Source organism: Mytilus trossulus, chromosome 2, assembly GCF_036588685.1.
Source record: "Mytilus trossulus isolate FHL-02 chromosome 2, PNRI_Mtr1.1.1.hap1, whole genome shotgun sequence".
Taxonomy (NCBI): domain Eukaryota; kingdom Metazoa; phylum Mollusca; class Bivalvia; order Mytilida; family Mytilidae; genus Mytilus; species Mytilus trossulus.
The window spans coordinates 79,078,660-79,101,695 of NC_086374.1; the positions used below are offsets into that span (position 1 = coordinate 79,078,660).

General features: G+C 33.2%; 1 protein-coding gene across 1 annotated transcript in view; it reads right to left on the reverse strand.

Moving 5' to 3' along the window:
- LOC134706013 (uncharacterized) overlaps window positions 1–23,036 on the reverse strand; it is a 118,507-nt gene that overhangs the window by 61,161 nt on the left and 34,310 nt on the right. The window contains exons 27-38 of the mRNA XM_063564726.1: window positions 19,249–19,366; window positions 17,118–17,237; window positions 16,545–16,606; window positions 15,896–16,013; window positions 14,775–14,871; window positions 14,119–14,251; window positions 13,009–13,090; window positions 11,338–11,478; window positions 10,081–10,139; window positions 8,914–9,107; window positions 8,429–8,493; window positions 5,654–5,927 (exon numbers count right to left, since the gene is read on the reverse strand). Coding sequence (XP_063420796.1) covers window positions 5,654–5,927; window positions 8,429–8,493; window positions 8,914–9,107; window positions 10,081–10,139; window positions 11,338–11,478; window positions 13,009–13,090; window positions 14,119–14,251; window positions 14,775–14,871; window positions 15,896–16,013; window positions 16,545–16,606; window positions 17,118–17,237; window positions 19,249–19,366 — 1,463 coding nt within the window. The remainder of the gene's footprint in view (window positions 1–5,653; window positions 5,928–8,428; window positions 8,494–8,913; window positions 9,108–10,080; window positions 10,140–11,337; window positions 11,479–13,008; window positions 13,091–14,118; window positions 14,252–14,774; window positions 14,872–15,895; window positions 16,014–16,544; window positions 16,607–17,117; window positions 17,238–19,248; window positions 19,367–23,036) is intronic.

The window sequence follows — 23,036 nt, forward strand, 5'->3', positions numbered from 1 at the left end:
TGACCTCTGGAGGTTTTTCGGTTGTTTGTATCATAATATGGGTAGCTGTCTCACCAAAGGATACCCTAAATCTCCTTTTATTCAAACAAGTTGTACAGCAAGTAAAATGAAATGCTGTTTCACGGAATTTTGTTTTATTTCAAATTTAGACATTTTTTCAAACTTAAAGTATTATTTCTTTTTGTAATGCATTAGATCGGAATAACAGTATTGCAGTTGAAGTGTTGCTGCCTTCAATTTTGATTAGACATTTGCAAATTTCCAATTAACTGTCTCCACTATGCGTCCCTTCTCCCCAGTAAAACTGCATTTGCAACATTTAATTGACAGTACTGTTATTCTTTATATACAGATGCAGGCTAATACACACAACTAATTATGATGTGTTTACATTAGATAAATTGGATGTGTACTGGTTAAGAAATATATCCTTCATGTCATGGTCAAATTTAATGCCTACCCATGTTAAAATGAGCACAGAGGACACATATTGTATTTTTATATGTCGAAACGTAAGAAAATACATAATGATTGGCTGTTTTCATTAAAAGCAAAAAATAATAAAAGCAGCGTAAATAAAAAAAAGTAAAATTGAGAATGGAAATGGGGAATGTGTCAAAGAGACAACAACCCGACCATATAAAAAACAACAGCAGAAGGTCACCAACAGGTCTTCAATGTAGCGAGAAATTCTCGCACCCGGAGGCGTCCTTCAGCTGGCCCCTGTTACATGCTAAAATGTATATATATCATTAGAATTACAATGAAAATATCTTAAATATTACCAATAAATTTGCCCTCATCTGTCAAACTATTTTGTGCTAATTAGAACACGCCTCAGTTTTCAAAGGGTTAAATAAGGACGTTATTTAAGAATTGATATTTTAGTCTGGGTAAACCTGATTTATTAGTTGTAATAACCTTTCAACTAGCTGTGAGTACTCTTAGATCAGTACTGTTCTGATGTGTAAAGCAGCCCTTTCAAAATCAAACTGAGTTTTACAATTTGTTCCTATGTTGTGATGATACACAACTGTCCCAGGTTAGGAGAGGGTTTCTGAGCTTGCATAGATATAGGAAGATGTGGTATGAGTGCCAATGAGCTAGCTCTCCATCAAAGTAAGAATTAATAAAAGTAAACCATTAAAGGTTAAGGTACAGCCTTCAACACGGAGCCTTGGCTCACACCGAACAGCAAGCTATAAAGGGCCTCCAAAAATTGTGTAAACCCATTCAAACGGGAAAACCAATGGTCTAATCTATATAAAAAACTAGAGACTCTCAAGAGCCTGTATTGCTCACCTGATTCTACCTGGGTTTTTGAAATCAAATGAAAAAAAACAAAAAATTTGGCTATAAAGTAACAACACTTGGCCAGCACCTCGTTAAGAAAGGAACATTTATGCTATGCTTGATTTCATTCCATTCAGTGGTTCTCTAAAAGAAGTCTGTATGCATTTCCCCTAGGGTCCTATGTTAAACTAAGTCCCCCGCTGGCGGCCATCCTTAATGATGGATCGGCTACAAAGTAACAACACTTGGTCAGCACCTCATAAGGAACATGCATGCCATGTTTGGTTTCATTCCATTCAGTGGCTTCTAAAAGAAGTCATTTGTATGCATTTCCAATAGGGTCCTATGTTAAACTAAGTCCCCCGCTGGCGGCCATCTTGAATGAAGGATAGGCTACAAAGTAACAACACTTGGTAAGCACCTCATAAGGAACATTCATGCCATGTTTGGTTTCATTCCATTCAGTGGTTCTCTAAAAGAAATCATTTGTATGCATTTCCCATATGGTCCTATGTTAAACTAAGTCCCCCGCTGGTGGCCATTTTGAATGATGGATCGGCTACAAAATAACAACACTTGGTCAGAACCTCATAAGGAACAATCATGCCATGTTTGGTTACATTCCATTCAGTGGTTCTCTAAAAGAAGTCATTTGTATGCATTTCCCATAGGGTCCTATGTTAAACTAAGTCCCCCGCTGTCGGCCATTTTGAATGATGGATCGGCTACAAATAACAACAATTGGTCAGCACATCATAAGGAACATTCATGCGATGTTTGGTTTCATTCCATTCAGTGGTTCTCTAAAAGAAGTCGTTTGTATGCATTTCCCATAGGATCCTATGTTAAACTAAGTCCCCCTGGCGGCCATTTTGAATGATGGATCGGCTACAAAGTAACAGCACTTGGTCAGCACCTCATAAGAAACAATCATGCTATGTTTGGTTTCATTCCATTCAGTGGTTCTCTAAAAGAAGTCATTTGTATGCATTTCCCATAGGGTCCTATGTTAAACTAAGTCCCCTGCTGGCAGCCATTTTGAATGATGGACCGGCTACAAAGTAACAACACTTGGTCAGCACCTCTTAAGGAACAATCATGCCATGTTTGGTTTCATTCCATTCAGTGGTTCTCTAAAAGAAGTCATTTGTATGCATTTCCCATAGGGTCCTATGTTAAACTAAGTCCCCCGCTGGCGGCCATCCTTAATGATGGATCGGCTACAAAGTAACAACACTTGGTCAGCACCTCATAAGGAACATGCATGCCATGTTTGGTTTCATTCCATTCAGTGGCTTCTAAAAGAAGTCATTTGTATGCATTTCCAATAGGGTCCTATGTTAAACTAAGTCCCCCGCTGGCGGCCATCTTGAATGAAGGATAGGCTACAAAGTAACAACACTTGGTAAGCACCTCATAAGGAACATTCATGCCATGTTTGGTTTCATTCCATTCAGTGGTTCTCTAAAAGAAATCATTTGTATGCATTTCCCATATGGTCCTATGTTAAACTAAGTCCCCCGCTGGTGGCCATTTTGAATGATGGATCGGCTACAAAATAACAACACTTGGTCAGAACCTCATAAGGAACAATCATGCCATGTTTGGTTACATTCCATTCAGTGGTTCTCTAAAAGAAGTCATTTGTATGCATTTCCCATAGGGTCCTATGTTAAACTAAGTCCCCCCCTGTCGGCCATTTTGAATGATGGATCGGCTACAAATAACAACAATTGGTCAGCACATCATAAGGAACATTCATGCGATGTTTGGTTTCATTCCATTCAGTGGTTCTCTAAAAGAAGTCGTTTGTATGCATTTCCCATAGGATCCTATGTTAAACTAAGTCCCCCTGGCGGCCATTTTGAATGATGGATCGGCTACAAAGTAACAGCACTTGGTCAGCACCTCATAAGAAACAATCATGCTATGTTTGGTTTCATTCCATTCAGTGGTTCTCTAAAAGAAGTCATTTGTATGCATTTCCCATAGGGTCCTATGTTAAACTAAGTCCCCTGCTGGCAGCCATTTTGAATGATGGACCGGCTACAAAGTAACAACACTTGGTCAGCACCTCTTAAGGAACAATCATGCCATGTTTGGTTTCATTCCATTCAGTGGTTCTCTAAAAGAAGTCATTTGTATGCATTTCCCATAGGGTCCTATGTTAAACTAAGTCCCCTGCTGGCGGCCATTTTGAATGATGGATCGGCTACAAAGTAACAACACTTGGTCAACACCTCTTAAGGAACAATCATGCCATGTTTGGTTTCATTCCATTCAGTGGTTCTCTAAAAGAAGTCATTTGTATGCATTTCCCATAGGGTCCTATGTTAAACTAAGTCCCCTGCTGGCGGCCATTTTGAATGATGGACCGGCTACAAAGTAACAACACTTGGTCAGCACCTCTTAAGGAACAATCATGCCATGTTTGGTTTCTTTCCATTCAGTGGTTCTCTAAAAGAAATCATTTGTATGCATTTCCCATAAGGTCCTATGTTAAACTAAGTACCCCGCTGGCGGCCATTTTGAATGATGGATCAGCTACAAAGTAACAACACTTGGTCTGCACCTTATAAGGAACATTCATGCCATGTTTGGTTTTATTCCATTTAGTGGTTCTCTAGAAGAAGTTCAAAATGTCTAATGTTAACAACGACGACTAACGACGACGGACGACGACGGACGCAAAGTGATGAGAAAAGCTCACTTGGCCCTTCGGGCCAGGTGAGCTAAAAATGAAAAAAACTTATGAACCACATAAACAGACAACAACTACTGAACATCAGATTCCTGACTTAGGACAGGTGCAATACATGAATAAACAGGCACAATCTGTATGTGCCTGTCCAAAGTCAGAGTCTGTAATTCAGTGTTTGTAGTTGGTGGCTCTGACACTGTCTATCATATTTGTTTTTCACTTATTATTTTTTATCATTAACCATTCTGGTTTAAATTGTTTCCCAATATTTATTGACATTCTGCCACCAAAGATTTTCTCTACTGATTATAATTTTCAAGAAAATAGACAATACTTGTGCATTTTTACCTTTGTTGTATTTATAAACTTTTTGTGATCATCAGACATAATTTAACAAGAGTGCGCATGCTGAAATGTCTCGCCTTCTTTACTAATCATTGATATTATGTTGATAGTCCTGAGTATAAAGCTTTATTACAACTGTCACATAAACTTAACATTAACCAAGATAACTAAATAAAGACCAATGAACCATGAGAATGAGGTCAAGGTCAGATGAACAATGCCAGGCAGACATATAAAGCCAACAATGCTTCCATACAACAATTATAGTTGACCTATTTCTTATAGTTTAAGAAAAATAGACCAAATCACAAAAACTACACACTGATCAATGAACCATGAAAATAAGATCAAGGTCAAACAAAACCTGCGCCACTGACATGTAGATCATAAAATATTTCTATACACCAAATATAGTTGACCTATGGCTTATAGTATTAGATAAAGAGACCAAAACTCAAAAACTTAACTTTGACCACTGAACCATGAAAATGAGGTCAAGGTCAGATGACATTTGCTGGCTAGACATGTAAACCTTACAATCATTCCATACAACAAATATAGTAGACCTATTGCATAAAGTATGAGAAAAACAGACCAAAACACAAAAACTTAACTATAACCAAGGTCAGATGACACCTGCCAGTTGGACATGTACACCTTACAGTCCTTCCATTCACCGAATATACTAGCCCTATTGCTTATAGTATCGGAGATATGGAGTTGACCACCAAAACTTAACCTTGTTTACTGATCCATGAAATGAGGTCAAGGTCAGGTCAAGGTCAATGAGGTGACAGGTATGAGGACCTTGCAAGGTACGCACATACCAAATATAATTATCCTATTACTACTAATAAGAGAGAATTCAACATTACAAAAAATTTGAACTTTTTTTTCAAGTGGTCACTGAACCATGAAAATGAGGTCAAGGACATTGGACATGTGACTGACGGAAACTTCATAACATGAGGCATCTATATACAAAGTATGAAGTATCCAGGTCTTCCACCTTCTAATATATAAAGCTTTAAGAAGTTAGCTAACGCCGCCGCTGTAGCCGCCGGATCACTATCCCTATGTCGAGCTTTCTGCAACAAAAGTTGCAGGCTCGACAAAAACCTAATGTTTTGAAATAAAAGTTTCAGTGTATATTTAATGAACAAGTGTTAGTCTTTCTGAATTTATCTTTGTATCAACAGTGTTGTCTGTTTGTGAAATAACATTTGTCTGGCGTATATCCCCCAAGTTTCTTTTTTTCTACAAATTATGACTTTTTTTGTGGTATCTTTGCATCTTACTTATTAGACAACCTACCATGTACACAACAAAGTCTGTTGATTTTAACATCACTGAACATTGTTGTGACCTTTGGATGCTTCAAAGTCATGTCGTCCAGTGTAGATGGAAGGAAAACGGATGAATTTGAAGTTTTTGGAAATGTCACCCATTTGAGGAGAGTTCTTGAACTGACAGTAATTGCCTGTTCTTGTATTGTTGGTCTTGTATTGGACTGTTTACATGAACTGAACAACTTTAAAGTATCTGTCTGCCACTTTGGGTTTATACTGTTTAACATAAATGCACTTCCCTGCAAAAAGATAGGTAACAACATCATGAAATACACAAGTGATCTAAAAAAGACAGCACACTGTAAATTCATTTATTTTTAGAGTAACAATTTTCTTTGATTGAGGAAAAGTTGCATTTTTTGTAGATATTTAATTTCATGATTTTATCAAAGTCTATATACATGCCTATGGAATATTGTAATTAGTTGAACATTTTAATTTGTGATTCACCTTTATCCCCCTGAAAATTGGTATCCCATGATTAATAATTAATCCACAGTATTGTACTTTATGTCCATTTACTGTTAAAGCAATCAATGTCATAAGATATTATCTGATGAGGTATAAAACCTTTAAAACAAACATTTTCTGAGTCCAAAGTCCCATAACACACAGAAGAATTGTAAAACTAGAATGTGTCCAGAGTACATGGATGCCCCATATGCACTATCATTTTCAATGTTCAGTGGACCGTGAAAATGGGATTAAATGTCTAATTTGGCATTAAAATTAGAAAAATCATATCATAGGGAACATGTTTACTAAGTTACAAGTTGATTGGACTTCAACTTCATCATAAACTACCTCGATCAAAAACTTTAGCCTGAAGTGGGTCAGACGGACAAAGGAATGGACAGACACACAGACCAGAAAACATAATGTCCATAAATGGGGCATAAAAAATGAGATTAGATAATACAGACACCTATATATGATGGAAAACAATCATACCAAGTGTGAGATATTTCAGATAATCCTTTTAGGAGAAATGCATCTAGAAGATGACTTTGTGTTACAGAATTAGAAAAAGGTAAAAGTTTCATAACTCCTGCCAAAATTGTTTAATCTAAATGAAGGAAAGTACAGTCATATGATTAAAAACAACCCAACCAAAGGAAGACAACTCTCTATCATAGGATCTCAGATATTTGTCCTCTTTTTTTACAGTAGTAATAAGGTCCCTATTGGAATTTTGAAAACAAGGAGTAGTAAAACCAACAGATGGTCAAAATGACACCTGTGTTTTACAAACATTTATTGTTAAAGCGATAAAGAGAATCGTACTTGACCTACATATTTCATTTTTTCAAATTATATAATAAAATCTGAAAAAAATTATTTCATTCATTTTCAAGTTGTCCCTTAGACATGACATAAAACACCAATTTTCAATCAATCAAGGATCATAATATCTGATCAGCGTAAGTGAAAATTGTAACAATATCTAGTTTGACATTTGTTTTGTATTTAAAACAGCACATGAAGATTTGAATAGAATTTATAGAATGGCTCTAGTATTATTGAAAGAAACTGCATAAATGATAAAGCACAATTTTGCAATCAATCAAGAAGCTAACTCTTGAATGGCAAAAGTGAAAATCATCAACTTTAGATTTTAACTCCATTTTGACATGAGGAACATATCATTTAAAACATCTGAAGAGGATTAGTCAGATCAACCAGCACACTTTCTGTACTACCAAAAATTAATACCAGGACTTCTTATTGGGATACTGTAACTTAGAGTCTCTAAAGAATCTGTGTTGCTCAATTATGTAACTATCTAAAGTTCAAGAAAGCATGTACAAAATAAAATGGTACAAATTGACATTAAAGAGCAAAAACCAAGATCATTCATGCTATTTAATGGGTCTATTTTTCCTTAATAGTATTCAAAATAAAAGACAAAAACACTAAAAAATGGTTTAATTTAATTTAATTTAAATTTTAACCCAATTTTAGATTCAACCGTCAATTTTTAGCAACCCGACTTTTTTGCAGATCTGGTCTTAGTAATCATTTTGCTTTCAAAGTTTCTATTATAGTTTTTTTAAGATTATAGTCAAAAACTCACAAAATGTTTAAAATTGTCATTAAAAGGCACTAACTGCAGAATTCATAATTTCTTTCATTTCCGGGTCCAACATAGCATAACCTACCTTTTACATTAATTGTTAATACTTTCTCCTCCTGGCTATGCATGAAAAGATTGCCAGTGAACATTAAACAAGCAACAATCAATCAATCAATTATATCCAAGCTCCACTGTACAGAAGGGAACTTGCCTGTAAAAAGGGTCATTCCTGTATTCACTCTTTAAATCAGATACTTTTACAAATTTTCATAAAATGTTTTACCAAAGTCAGTTGCTTATTGCAAACAATAATTCATCTTATCAAGGAGAAATGTATTTTTTTGTTAACCAGGCCCTGTGGACCAATCTCTATGGATGTATGAAGCAGCTGAAGCAATTCTACAAATAATACTGTGGATTCATTTAGTTTCTTGGGTTCCAATTTTTGTGGATAAGGGAAAACTTGCATATTCATAGATATTTAATTTTCATGGTTTTGCTAAAGTCTGCATACAAACCTATAGAAAAGGTGCCATTCGTTGAACATTCAATTTGTTGTTTACCTGTAACAACGAAATCCACAAAAATTGGTATGCAACGAATAATAATGAATCCATAGTACTTTATTGGTTACTATTTAAATAACATTGTACAGTTCATAAATACCTTGGTAGTTAAATATGGAGGTGCTGGTATGTATGTTTCATAAAGAAGGGTACTGTCAACTGACTCTGTAATAAAAATCATATATTTCTAGTCGATCATGAGCAGTCAGGAATTTCATAACATGAACTACTTATTATACAAACTTATTTTTTACTCATCAGTGACCTATATTTCTTAATTGTAATTTTTTTTATTTCAATACTACCTCTATTTCTCCTATTAGTTCAACAGAAAAATAGTACCTCAACAAAAAGGCATGCTTCTTTCGAAGGTAGATTGTGAACTTAAATGAAATCATTTTTTTATTTTATTTTTCTATTAAGTATATGAAGAAGTTCATTTATAGAAAAAATAGGGAAATCCTTCATTTAACAAAAATGGATTTATACCAACGAACCTCCTTAATAAAGGAAATAAAAAAGCGTTTTATCTCTTCCATTGCTTTTCACTTAATACTGCAATACATTTGACTTTAACTGACTTACTTGAGTATTTCATAAAGTCTTTCATTGACATTACGTCTGTCCTGTTCTGCCAATCTAAATCTTCAATACCAACACATGTATCTTTAAGGATCCATGTTACTTTCCTAGTACTGTCTTTTCTGCCATATGGAGTATACACTAAACTGTAATCTCTGTCAACCTTTCCAGTCACAACAGCTTCAGCAAATATGCCACTGAAATATTTATTTTCTCCAATTACTGTGAAAACCAAAAAAAGCTTTGTTTTTTTCAAATTATTAATTGGCCAAAATGTTTTTCTCAGTTGAAGTTTGAATTCAACTTTGAATGTCCTAAAAGTCTGTTATTCCACAAGTATTTTCTATTCTATCTGTTTCAATAATAAATTACTTTTCATTTTTTTAAATTATTTTTTTAAAGGAGCAGAGCCAGTAGCCCCAATAAATGGCCCTCCAATAGTGCAGTTTTAAACTAATCATTTGAGTAAATTTACTGCGTATATATTGCTAATTTTTTAGCTTGACGAATAAACCCATGCTCTAAATCCATTTTTTTTTGCACATGTGTATATTGTTTACTGCAGAATAATGAATTTTATCAAATTGGCATGCATTTAAATATATTTCATTAACTTTCAAACTCTTAAACGGTGCACACGATGTTACTAATTCATTTATTATGACTGTAATATGTCGCATTCTGAAATTGACATATTTGACCAAGATACAACAACCATTCATGCTGGCTGTTCAAAAACTCCTCCCTCTGAAAAATCACAGTGCTAGCCATTTGCTTCTTTACAAACAAAAAAGGGAGGTTCATGGAAGAGACAACATAATCGCTTTACCCTTATACACATCAGACATAGAAATTACCTTAATTGTCCTAATCAGAATCGAAATAATTGATGCAAGCTATACTTTATTGTAGTTTTAACATGGATAGGCATAATATTCATGTTATTTTAGCCTGGCCAAAAATAATCACGAATATAATGCCTACCCATGTTAAAACTACAATAAAGTATAGCTTGCATCAATTATTTCTTAAATATCAGGCTGTAATCATTCAGTGGAGGTAAACCTTTTTGTGGTATTGATGTTATTGTGGATAATGTTTCTGCACTTATATAGACTTGCAATTAATAATCACTCAGCAGCATTTGTTTCAAGGCAAACATTGACTCACCTGTCCACATTAAAGATCACTTTCATTCCCCTTCTTACAGATGCTGGATACAGAAAAGACTAAAAATACAACAGTATTTCATAAACACACAGTACTGTAAATTCAGAAATTAAAAGGCTCATTTTTTATTCAGATTTTAGAAATATAGACAAAAATGCAAGATTGTTTACTTGGATTTTAGTAATAGCTACATGCAGATGAATGTATCATAATACACTAATGCAAGTTCTTGTTATTGAGATATGTATTCACCCAGTCACATTATTCCAATTTATAAAAATCTTTGGAATTTATATATTATATATCAATCGCAAAGGGACAACATCAAAAGTTAAATAAAGGATAAAAAAACTTAATTCACATAGTTTTTTTACTGACCCCCACCTCCCTCTTAACTTAATTTGGAAAAAATTGATTGACCAATAGGGATATAAGTAAAATCGATTTTGGGGATTAACAAAACTTGCAGCAATGTTGAACCCCCACCCCAAACTGTTTGATTTAAGTTTTTTATCCTACATCGATCTTTTGATGTCGTCCCTAATAAAATATGAAATTTTTTGCATGTAATAGCACTCTTTCTAGTCCTTGGTGGCATATCAAATGTTCTATGTGCACTAAGAAGTCCTTAGCAGTGTTGCGACACACCCTTGACAAACAGGAAACGATTTTGTGGACAGGTTTCATGTCTTTGTCAATTAAAAAATGTAATTCAAAATATACAAAAACAAGAATGTGTTCAAAGTACATGGATGCCCAACTTGCACTATTATTTTCCATATTCAATGGACTGTGAAATTGGGTAAAAAATCTTATTTGGCATTAAAACTAGAAAGATAATACCATTGGGAACATGTGTACTAAGTTTCAAGTTGATTGAACTTCAACTTCATCAAAAACTATCTTGACTAAAAACTTTAAACTGAAGCGGGACAGAAGGACAAACAGACAAATGGTACAACAAACGAACCGACAGACAGACGAACAAACAGACAGACAGACTGACGAACAAAGGGACGCACACCCCAGAAAAAATAATGCCCCATCTACTATCGTAGGTAGGGCATAAAAATATTTTAACAACTGTCCTATCATAAAGATACTTGGACAATAGCTTCTAAATATTCTATGAATTTGAAAAGCAACAGAAAAGTTCATGAAGATCATTCTTCACAACTGGTGCTTCTTGGTGCTTCTTGGTGGTAATGCAAATTTCAAAGTATAGACAAATATTTGAATAAAACAATCTCTACTTACAGGGCATTTTGGTCTTTTCAGTATATATTTGGCAGTCTTGCCTGGAACCAGATTATAGACATCAACCATGTATTTGCCTTTCCTCAAACAGTAGGAGTTGACCAATTCACAATTTTTGTATACTTCTAGCTTATAAATCTCCTGTTGATAAAAAAAAAGCTTGTAAATTATAAATCTGATGGATAGATTTCTTTTAACTTTTCAAAATAGTTAGTAAAAAAGCTTTCAGCCATAGGCTGTAATCTTCTCTTTGGTCAGGTTGTTGTCTGTTTGACACATTCCCTGTTTCCAGTCTACCTTTGAAAACTTTTATATGGCTGCTTTATTTATTGTCTGAAGGAATAAACTTGTATTTTTTCAAAAACTTTAAAACAAGATAGTCTTTCCATTTAAAGGTGAGAAATTATACAGTTTACAGTGTAACCTGCCTAAAACGACACCTTAGTTTTCCAACACATTTTCATGGTCCCAAAATATGCTTATCCACTCAGAAAAAAACCTGAGTTTTCCAACACCCTGCTTAATCCGACATTTTTTTCTGGTCCCCCTGTGTCGGATAACACAGGTTACATTGTATATTGAAAGAATAGGCAAATAGGAAGTTTGTGTCTGACAGATCCCAAAGGTATATGAACTTGTTTCATATAATCTGGACACCAAAAATGTCAAAATTTTTACACATAGTTAGTTTTAGGAATAATAGATATGCAAAAAGTATCAATTCTGATATATTTCAGTAGAATTATAATACTTTTTCACATTCAAATAATAAGGCAGGGTCCTCACTTTGGATTTTTTAAGGTGAGTCCAGAGTCCATTTTGGCCATAACGATTCTAAAACTGAGAAAATTAATTTTATTGCTATATAATTTTATTACTGTACAGCAGGTTATTTTTGCAGTTGTAAATTTTCATGATTTCATTAAATAACATATACGATTTATTTTGGCGGTTATTATTTTGGCGGTTATTATTTTGGCGGTTATTAATTTGGCGGTTATTATTCTGGTGAATTCAAAATTTTTATCAATACGTTTGCATGTACACTTTTAAATTGACAGAATTTACTTTTGTGATTTTGTTCTATCCGCAAAAATAACGAAAATTTATGCCCGCAAAAAATAACCTGCTATACAGTATTTGAGTCTTCATAACAAAATAGGGACTGGAAATGACACCATAATTTGATTCTTTTGAACCTTTTGATATTAAATGATGATATATGATCAGTTGATCTAGGATTGCTAATTCTTAATGCATATTTGGGCTCACCAGTTTTGAAAATGACGAGGCCAGACAGATATAGACTTGAGGGAGAACGTTTAGATCCATTTAAACGTTTAATCCCGCTGCAAATGTTTGCACCTGTCCTAAGTCAGGAATCTCATGTACAGTAGTTGTCGTTTGTTTATGTAATATATATGTGTTTCTCGTTTTTTTATATAGATTAGACCGTTGTTTTTCCTGTTTGAATGGTTTTACATTAGTATTTTGGGGCCCTTTATAGCTTGTTGTTCGGTGTGAGCCAAGGCTCCGTGTTGAAGGCTGTACATTGACCTATAATGGTTTACTTATTTTTAAATTGTTATTTGAATGGAGTGTTGTCTCATTGGCACTCACACCACATCTTCCTATATCTATTGATGACTCTGATTAAGGCAAAAAACCTACCTCTAGAGGATTTTGGAATTCATTGAAGAGTGGTAAGGTTTCTGTATCTCCAGAGTAATTGGACTCACCTACACAATTCAACCTATAATCAATAAGCATTTATAAAAACATTACAGAGCCCAAAGATACCAAATGGACAGTAACAAAAAACATCTGGATGGGGATTTTTTCCGTAATCTTTTTCACTATAAACTGCATCCCTGCCAGGTCTGCACAAAGGGCTTGGAATTTTGAATTTTGGAGTCAAAATTCAGTAGTACCATTATTTATAAATAGTTGATGAATTTTTTTTCTAAAATCGTTTAAAATTATGTTAAGCTATAAATAAATGAATATGACAAATGTTCCTTTCTGATTATCATTATGGCAACAAATGAATTTTATTCCACTGTTTTTACATATTGATAGTTTAGACAATATTTGATTGGTCTAGACCATACCACCTGTCATTGAACAAATCTTCATATTCCCATCTGAGAATCATTTTCCCCTCTGAGTATCATATTCCCATCTGAGTATATCATATTCCCCTCTGAAATGTTGGGGCTACATCATGCGATGTTACGTGCCTTTAATGTTCATAATGATTTGACATTCTTCTTTTTCAAAAAACGATAGCAAAAATAATTTACATGTTCAAATTTAGACGTTAAAACAATAAGACTTCTAATTAACATTTGATCCATACTTTTTATTAATGTGTAAGTCGTGTTTAGTTTCAAAGACAAGCGAATTAAGAAAATAAAATGTATGCAAACTTATATTTCATGTTGAGCATATGTGCAGTGGAATAAAACATTCATTTCCCTTGGCTTCAAGAGATATGAAGATTTGCTCACCCTAAAAAAAATCATATTTCCCTCAAGCAATGCCCTTGTAAAATATGAATTTTTTGGGTGAATAAATTTCCTTATCTCCCTAATGAAGGGAAATAAATGTATAGTATTCTATGACAAGCAGTCCCTAAAAAGATTTAAATGTCTCTTGATTGACTGTGTCAAATGAAGTTTATCCTATCTGGTCAAGCTTCTGTTTAACATTGAATTCTTATCTCTTAGATTATATTACTTGTTATTTCCATTTCCCTTGGACAATAGTTATATAATATACCTATGTTGACCAATGTCAGCTTTATTGGCTTTCTCAAACATCTGTATTACATCTTCTGTCGAGTATGGTTTGTTCTCTGCTACTTTTAGCCATACAATCTTTATTCCAGTTTCTATTGGAGATAGTCCATGATCTAAAAAAATAAGATTATTTAAGCTAAATGGCCATTGTGATCCTTAAGCCCTCGATTTAATTAAAGCAAACAAACATAAATAATATAATTATATAAAAAGCCCAAGTTTATGCTCTCAGAAGAATCTATGCAAGTTTGCTAATATGCAAGGCATAGCATATTTTCTTCAAGTATATTATGATAGAAAAAAAGTCCAAGATACAGAGATATTGCCAGTCTACATACTTACCTCAAAGAGACCTGCAATAACTATAACTTCATTATACAAAGGAAAAAAACAAATATGCATTACTTACACATTTAAAAGTAATATACATGTACTAAGGATTCATGCATTTTTTTCAGGATTTCAATTTTCCTGTATTGAGAAACAATTGTATTTTCGTGTATATTTGTTTTGTGGTTTGCCAAAATCTGCATACAAGCCTATACAATATTTGTACTATGCAAACATTTTAAATTGTAGTTTGTCTAACTTTACCCACAAAAGTTGGTATCTCATGAATAATAATGAAGATCTTACTTTGAAGCTGTTGAGAAACAGGAATCGGGAGGGATTCTCCTGGTTTTAAACATCCTTCTCCTTGTTTTAGGTAGTTGGTTAGTAGTTTAGGCTGAATCTATCAAAAAGATAAATAATACACTCAAAAATATGCTAAAAAGTCTTCATGGTTAATTTCTGACTTCCCTTAATGGTGATCAAGCAATCTTGAAAATGAGCTCAATGTTACTTATAAAAATCTAATAATGACACAATCCTTATATGATATGGACTCTCATACCAGGGTCACACCAAAAATTTCAACTTTCATGGGGAGGCATCTTTACAAGCTTTGAAATATTCATGAAAGGTTTGAAAAGTTATTTATGTCTGAAAAACTTTAACAACATAGTTGAAAAAGCAGACAATGGTAATGTAAGATCCCTATGTCTTACCTCCAACACTTTGATGGAAGACTAAAAAAAATCCTGTATATTTCTTTACAGCAGCAATGAGAATGATTTTAAAAGACAAGACTTCTTTCAGATGGAAACATTTGTACATGAGGCATCTGTACACAAGATAAAAAGTAAATAAAAGATCTTCTACCCTCTAAAATATAAAGCTTTGTGCAAAAAGCTGATGCCATGGCCACTACTGGATAAGCATCCCTATTCCTTGTTTTCATTTTACATTTTTTGTCAGGGCATTGCCAGTTTGTTTCCGACTTACAAGTATGAATAGCCCTTTGATATCTTTTGCCTCTCTTCGGCAATTTTGAAAATCTGTTTAAAAAAATATGAATGACAAAAATAAAGAGTTTAAATTTTTTTCTTTCTTAAAATATTCAACAATCACAGAAATCAATGTAAAACCCTTTAAATCATACCACAAAAGGTTGCATCACCTAGATGTATATCCTACACACACACATAAATAATTTCTTGATCAATACAATTCTCTTATATTTAAAGAAATACTCAAATGTGTGTAGATGTTGAAATATAAACAAGTCTAAAATGAAAACAACGTTCAAACCTATGATTGTGTTGGATAAAAACTGCAATTTCTATACATATGCATGTAACAAATTTTGTTACATGCATAGAGGGTCTAAATATAATGAATATGATGATATAATATGAAGAAATAAAAATATGTACCATATATAAAACTAGTTGATCAGTTGGATTATGAAGAATTATCCATCCATGCATTTGTCTTACTGTCCTTGTTGGTTTCTTTATTCTCTTCATGGTCATCATCAAAGTCTTCCCTGGACTGGAAGAAAAAAACATTCAACTACCCCGGTATTCATACCTGCTTATGAATCAACTTTTTCTAAAATGAGAGTACCATAATCTGCTTCTTTTCATATAACATTTCAATACAAACAAAAAAAATTAGTATTAACTCAAGTCATTTAAATTACTTGCTTTATTCATTTTCTATCTCTCAGTAATAATATGCTCAACCTTGAAGAGTAGTTACTCTACAGACTTCAAGAAAGTTTAAGAATGATACATGCATATCATATAGTAGTGATGCTCGTTCAAACTTTATCTCTGTATTGAAGCAAACTAAAATTTGAATGGAAATTAATTTTGATGTATAAAAAGACAAGGGTCAAACTTATTGCCCCCTCTGCTGCGGAGTGGTGAGGGTGGGGGATAAAAATTGGCCTGCTTTCAGTGGTTACTAAATTATTTGTTTTTTTACCATAAAATATTCTTTTACATGTGATCTTCATATGCATAATAAATAGTAAAATTCCATAGGTTAATAGTTCAAAGTAAGTAGCAAATTTGTTACCTGATCCATAAATCACTATACTTGTAGATATTAAAGGCTGTAGGTTTCTTCAAATCTCTCATCTAAAAAAGTATACAAAAAAAGTTATATCAGTTCTATTTGACTTTTACTTTGTTTTGAAAGTTTATTCTTTCACACTTCAGGACTAAGTCATATTGACATTTGAAGTTAGTCATAGCTGAACTCAAGATCTCCTTGGCTAAAATAAAATTATGAAATAATGCAATAGGACTTGATTTTATCATAATTTTAGAGTGTTAGCCCTTTAAACTATATATTTTTCCACAAGTGATAGCAAATTTTGTTCACTTTTTATTTGACATTTCCTTACATAGTCTCTGAAAGAATTCAAAAATCAGATTAATATTTGCAGCTATCATAAAGTTAGTTATAGAAGCACTGAAGGGAACATACCCGTAGCCCCCCCTTGAAAACAAATAAGCACTGTTAAAGTCAATGTTCTGTTCAAATTGTGACTGTTAAAGTTTAGAAATTCCTGGCTACTGGCATGGGGAAACAACAGGCAAAGGTAACAATATGGCTCGGGAAACAAGATATAATCTTTATTCATACCCTTTCTAAATCAGGCATCCAAGGATTTATTTCCATCAACTGAACACATTCCCCTTCTGAGTTCATACTTATTTGTGGATAATATCCTCCTTCTGGCATCTCAACGGCAACTTCGTAAAACTGTCAAATAAAAATAATAATTGATAATCTACAATTTTATTGTTAATGATGTTATAATTGTATGTGGATGATTTTGAAAAAAAAATATATTCCAGAATTCCAGAGTGTATTTGACCACTTACTTACTGAACTACAGAACCATGGTTTCTGCTGGCGGCCCCCAATTTCACATTTTGCAAAAAAATAAAATTGTTGCGACTAAATTCATTAATGGCGAAATATTTGGCACAAGAGATTAAACAATTCGATTTCATCCATATTGTTTACTTTTTTCTGGTTTCTCTGACTTTACCTGATCAGACAATATTCGGAATTCACTTTGATTTCATTTCGACCTTGACAGAAAGTCAATAATCAGCTGTAGGCAACAATGGTGTTGATTGTATTATTTTTACGAAATGATGTGGTCAGATTAAAAGGCTTCACATGTCACTTTAAGGATTTATTTACAATGTGCATGTGTTTAAAGCATAGTTTTACGTTTATTCATTGTCTTTATTACAAAAACTGTTCAAAAGCAAGAAAAATATCCGACTTTATAAATGTTTTTCTCTAACTTTGATAACAATAATTGATTTGAAATGGTATAAATACTTTACAACAAGATTAATTTTCACAAATTAAACATAAAATACACTTGATATAAAAATCTGGGATTCAGGAAAAATTATTTTTCGTTGGATACCAATTTTCATGGATTTCATGTGGGTCTCATTGGGGTATAAGTGTGAAGCAGGATTGCTGATATTTTTGTAAGTGTGACACGTGAAAGTCGAATTTTTGTGCCGTGAGTAAAAGTGAACCAAGAAATTAAATGTTTAAAGAATGACAAATCATCTATAGGCTTGTATGCGGACTTTCACAAAACCATGAACTTAAATATCCACGAAAAAATGCAAGTTTTCCACAAAAAATAAATGAATCCACAGTACTTTTTAAAACAAATCAGCTGTTCAGGAACATTTCTAACATTTGTGCCCTGTTAGAATTTCTCTATCTATATAGCAGTTTTCAAAATAATTGTAAATGAGATGTGCCAATGCTAATACAACTGTAAACCAAATACCATTGACCTATTAAAATTCGTTCTCTATAAACAAACCTTAACACAAACATTAACTGGTAAATTAAGATAAAAGTTTCAAGGTCAATAAACCGTGATGAGGTCCACAGTGGGCCCATATCATCTCCATGGAAACAATTCTTTCAAATGCCAATAAATTTGCATACCAAATATCATTAACACTGACTTGATCACAAAATAATACATGTGAACTTAAAAAAAAAAAGTCAATAGACCATGACTAAGGGGGTGGAGCCAAATAGTCTCCATGGAAATGAGATATGCTAATGCTTATAATACAACTGCATTACAAATATCATTGACCTACCACTAGTGGTACCCATAAACTGACTTAATCACCAGCTTATACATGTAAAATAAGCAAAAGTTTTGAAGTCAATAGACCATGACTTAGAAAGTAGGGCCAAATAATCTCCATGGAAATGAGATGTGTCGATTTTAATGCAACTGCATACCAAAAATGATTGACCTACCACTTGTGGATCACCAAAAACTAGACCTTATAACAAAATTGTACATTGTTGACGCTGCTGCAGACGACACTGGAAACAGCATACCTATGTCTCCCTTTTAGACTCTGTCAAGGCAAGACAAAAACTACACCAGAAAAATATTTTGTGAATATCTTAGTTATTTTCTGTTTTTAAATAAAGTGATTCCAGCAGGATGATCAGGGATTGGCAAATGAACTACTGTGGATTCATTATCATTTATTGGATACTGATTTTCAAGGATTTCTTGGGTACAGGTTAATCAAATCACAAATTTAAATGTTCACTAATTGCAAGTTTTCTATCAGGTTTAATGCAAAACCACAAAATCTACGAAAAGGCAAGTTTTATGCAATATATGAAAATTGGTTAAATGAATTCACAGTATACAAAGATAATGGACTTCTGAATCCATAAAATAATAATATATCTATACCACAACATCATTCCTGAGGAACCTCAGCTTGTTTGTTGTGACATCACAATTAACTGTTATAACATCACCAATATTACTGCCATCTTTCTGCACTATAGCTTTTCCTGAATTATATATCCTACAATAGTTTCAAGAAAATCTATGTAAATAATGCATTTAAACAATTTCTTTTCAATGATGTTGTTAACATTTATCACATAATTACATTATCTTGATGTTTGAACAATGAACTATCACTGCTTCACAACCAATTACTTCACAGTACACCTCTTTTCTGTATTCTGATAGGCACTATCAGGCTTTTTTGACCTGTTGCCTTCCCTTAATTGTACGTGAAAAAGGATTAAAAAGTAAATACATGTTTGCTGATGCTATGAATCTAGTGTTGTAGTGACAGTACAAGTGTTATATTAACAAATTGAACTAGAGGCTTTAAAGAGCCTGTGTCGCTCACCTTGGTATATGTGAATTAAACAAAGGAAGCAGACAGTTCATGACCAAATTGTGTTTAGGTGATTGTGATGTGTTTGTACATCTTACTTTACTGAACATTCTTGCTGCTTACAATTATCTCTATCTATAATGAACTTGTCCGTGTAGTTTCAGTGGAAAATGTAAGTAAAAATTTACAAATTTTATGAAAATTGTTAAAAATTGATTATAAAGGACAATAACTTCTTTGGGGGTCAATTGACCATTTTGGTCATTTTGACTTATTTTTGAGTCTTAAATTGCTGAACATTATTGCTGTTTACAGTTTATCTCTATCTATAATAATATTCAAGATAATAACCCAAAACAGCAAAATTTCCTTAAAATTACCAATTGAGGGGCAGCAACATAGCAATGAGTTGTCCGATTCATCTAAAAATTTCAGGGCAGATAGATCTTGACCAGATAAACAATTTTACCCATTGTCAGATTTGCTCTAAATGCTTTGGTTTTTGAGTAATAACCAAAAACTGCATTTAACCTCCATGTTCTATTTTTAGCCGTGGCGGCCATATTGGTTGGTTGGTCGGGTAAAAAAACACACTTTATAAACTAGATACATCAATAATGATTGTGGCCAAGTTTGGATTAATTTGGCCTAGTAGTTTCAGAGGAGAAGATTTTTGTAAAAGATCATGGAGATTTACGAAAAAAAGGTTAAAAATTGACTATAAAGGGCAATAACTCCTCAGGGGGTCAGTTGACCATTTCGGTCCTGTTGACTTATTTGTAAATCTTACTTTGCTGAACATTTTTGCTGTTTACAGTTTAAATCTATCCATAATAATATTCAAGATAATATCCAAAAACAGCAACATTTCCTTAAAATTACCAATTCAGGGGCAGCAACCCAACAATGGGTTGTCTGATTCATCTAAAAATTTCAGGGCAGATAGATCTTCACCAGATAAACAATTATACCCTATGTCAGATTTGCTCTAAATGCTTTGGTTTTTTAGTAATAACCAACTAGAGGCTCTAAAGAACCTGTGTCGCTCACCTTGGTCTATGTGAATATTAAACAAAAGAAGCAGATGGATTCATGATAAAATTGTGTTTTGGTGATGGTGATATGTTTGTACATCTTACTTAACTGAACATTCTTGCTGCTTACAATTATCACTTTCTATAATGAACTTGGCCCAGTAGTTTCTGTGGAAAATGTTACCGGTAGTAAAAGTTAACAAATTTTATGAAAATTGTTAAAAATTTACTATATTAAAGGACAATAACTCCTCAGGGGGTCAGTTGACCATTTTGGTCATGTTGACTTATTTGTAAATCTTACTTTGCTGAACATTTTTGCTGTTTACAGTTTAACTCTCTCTATAATAATATTCAAGATAATAACCAAAAACAGCAAAATTTTCTTAAAATTACCAATTCAGGGACAGCAACCCAACAACAGGTTCTCTGATTCATCTGAAAATTTCAGGGCAGATAGAACTTGACCTGATGAACAATTTTACCCGTGTCAGATTTGCTCTAAATGCTTTGGTTTTTGAGTTATAAACCAAAAACTGGGTTTTACCCCTATGTTCTATTTTTAACCATGGCGGCCATCTTGGTTGGTTTGGTGGGTCACGCCACACATTTTTTAAACTAGATACCCCAAAGATGATTGTGGCCAAGTTTGGATTAATTTGGCCCAGCAGTTTCAGAGGAGAAGATTTTTGTAAAAGATATATAAAATTTACGAAAAAAATGGTTAAAAATTAACTTTAAAGGGCAATAACTTCTAAAGGGGTCAACTGACCATTTTGGTCCTGTTGACTTATTTGTAAATCTTACTTTGCTGAATATTATTGCTTTTTACAGTTTATCTCTATCTATAATAGTATTCAAGATAATAACCAAAAACAGCAAAATTTTCCTAAAATTACCAATTCAGGGGCAGCAACCCAACAACCGGTTGTCTGATTCATCTAAAAATTTGAGGGCAGATAGATCTTGACCTGAAAGGAGGTCTAGATTGCTAAAATAATTTATAAATTTATATATTTTTATTTGTCCCAAAACATTTAAATTCATTTAATCAACATCCTTTTATGATTATTTGATTAAAATATTAATCATTTATAGTCTTTTTACAATTTACATTTTTAAAAGCAAAATAACTGAAAACAGGATAAAACAAAAGGAAGTAACAAAAAAGTATTTCAATATTCCCAATACACATCGTTTTTATAACACAACGGCAGTTAGTTAGAGGTGAACGTCGTTGATTACCAGTATGTTTGACACCCAAGCTGTCAAGTGAAGACATATAATTATACATTTTCTTTCATGTACAGGTAAAATTTAACACAGGTGTCAATTACACCCGCACAGTAGTTAGAAATGATCAAATATGGCGTCTGAAAATTTTCATTCATGAAATATTTCATACACAGGAGCTTTTTCTCCTAAACGGGAGGACGGGAGGAGACCTCTGAAAACAGGAGTTTTGCACTCCCGTCGGGAGGTTCACATGTATGAAAAGATTTCTTCATTGAATTTGTGTTCAGTCGTACAACAGCTAAATTATTATTTGCAGATGACTTAGATTTCTACTATGTAGGTTAACAATTGGACAACAGATAGATATAGGAAGATGTGGTGTGAGTGCCAATGAGACAACTCTCCATCCAAAGAGTTCCTTTAAATAATCAGGTATGATATGAAATTCAACCACTTTAGCTCTTTAAATAAATTTATACTAGGTGTTAGTATTGGTGCATCAAGTGTAATCCTTGCAGCTCTTTTCTGCATTTTAAGATTTTTTTTTATATCCATCCTCATAGCAATTTCCCATATTGAACAACAAAAATCAAATATGGGCAGAATATAAGCATTATAAAACAGCTTTCTACTACTTCTATCCAAAAATTTCTTAATTCTAGATAGCTGGTCTTCTTCATAATATAGGGAAGGCCTTAGGGGTCTTCTTCATATTATAGGCAATTAGGAAATTAGAACTGATAAAAGTTGGATGGTTGAAACAAAAGATTTTTAATAAAGTTTGCTTAAGATTTTGTAAGGTTTCAAAAGATTTGCTCCAAGAACTGAAATGTTGACTACCAGCAACTCAACAAACTAGAGGCTCTCAAGGGCCTGTGTCGCTCACCTGTAACTTCTATGGTTTTGTAAATCATGTAAAATAAGATAAATCATAATAAATAGTATTAGATACTCCAATAATAGTTGAGACAAAGTTTGACTTTTGTTTCTGGTTTGTACTGTAAGATTGAAATTGTAGCATCTAAATGGCAAGTTTCTTGAGCAAAGTCCTTTCAAAATTCATAATGGATGGATTA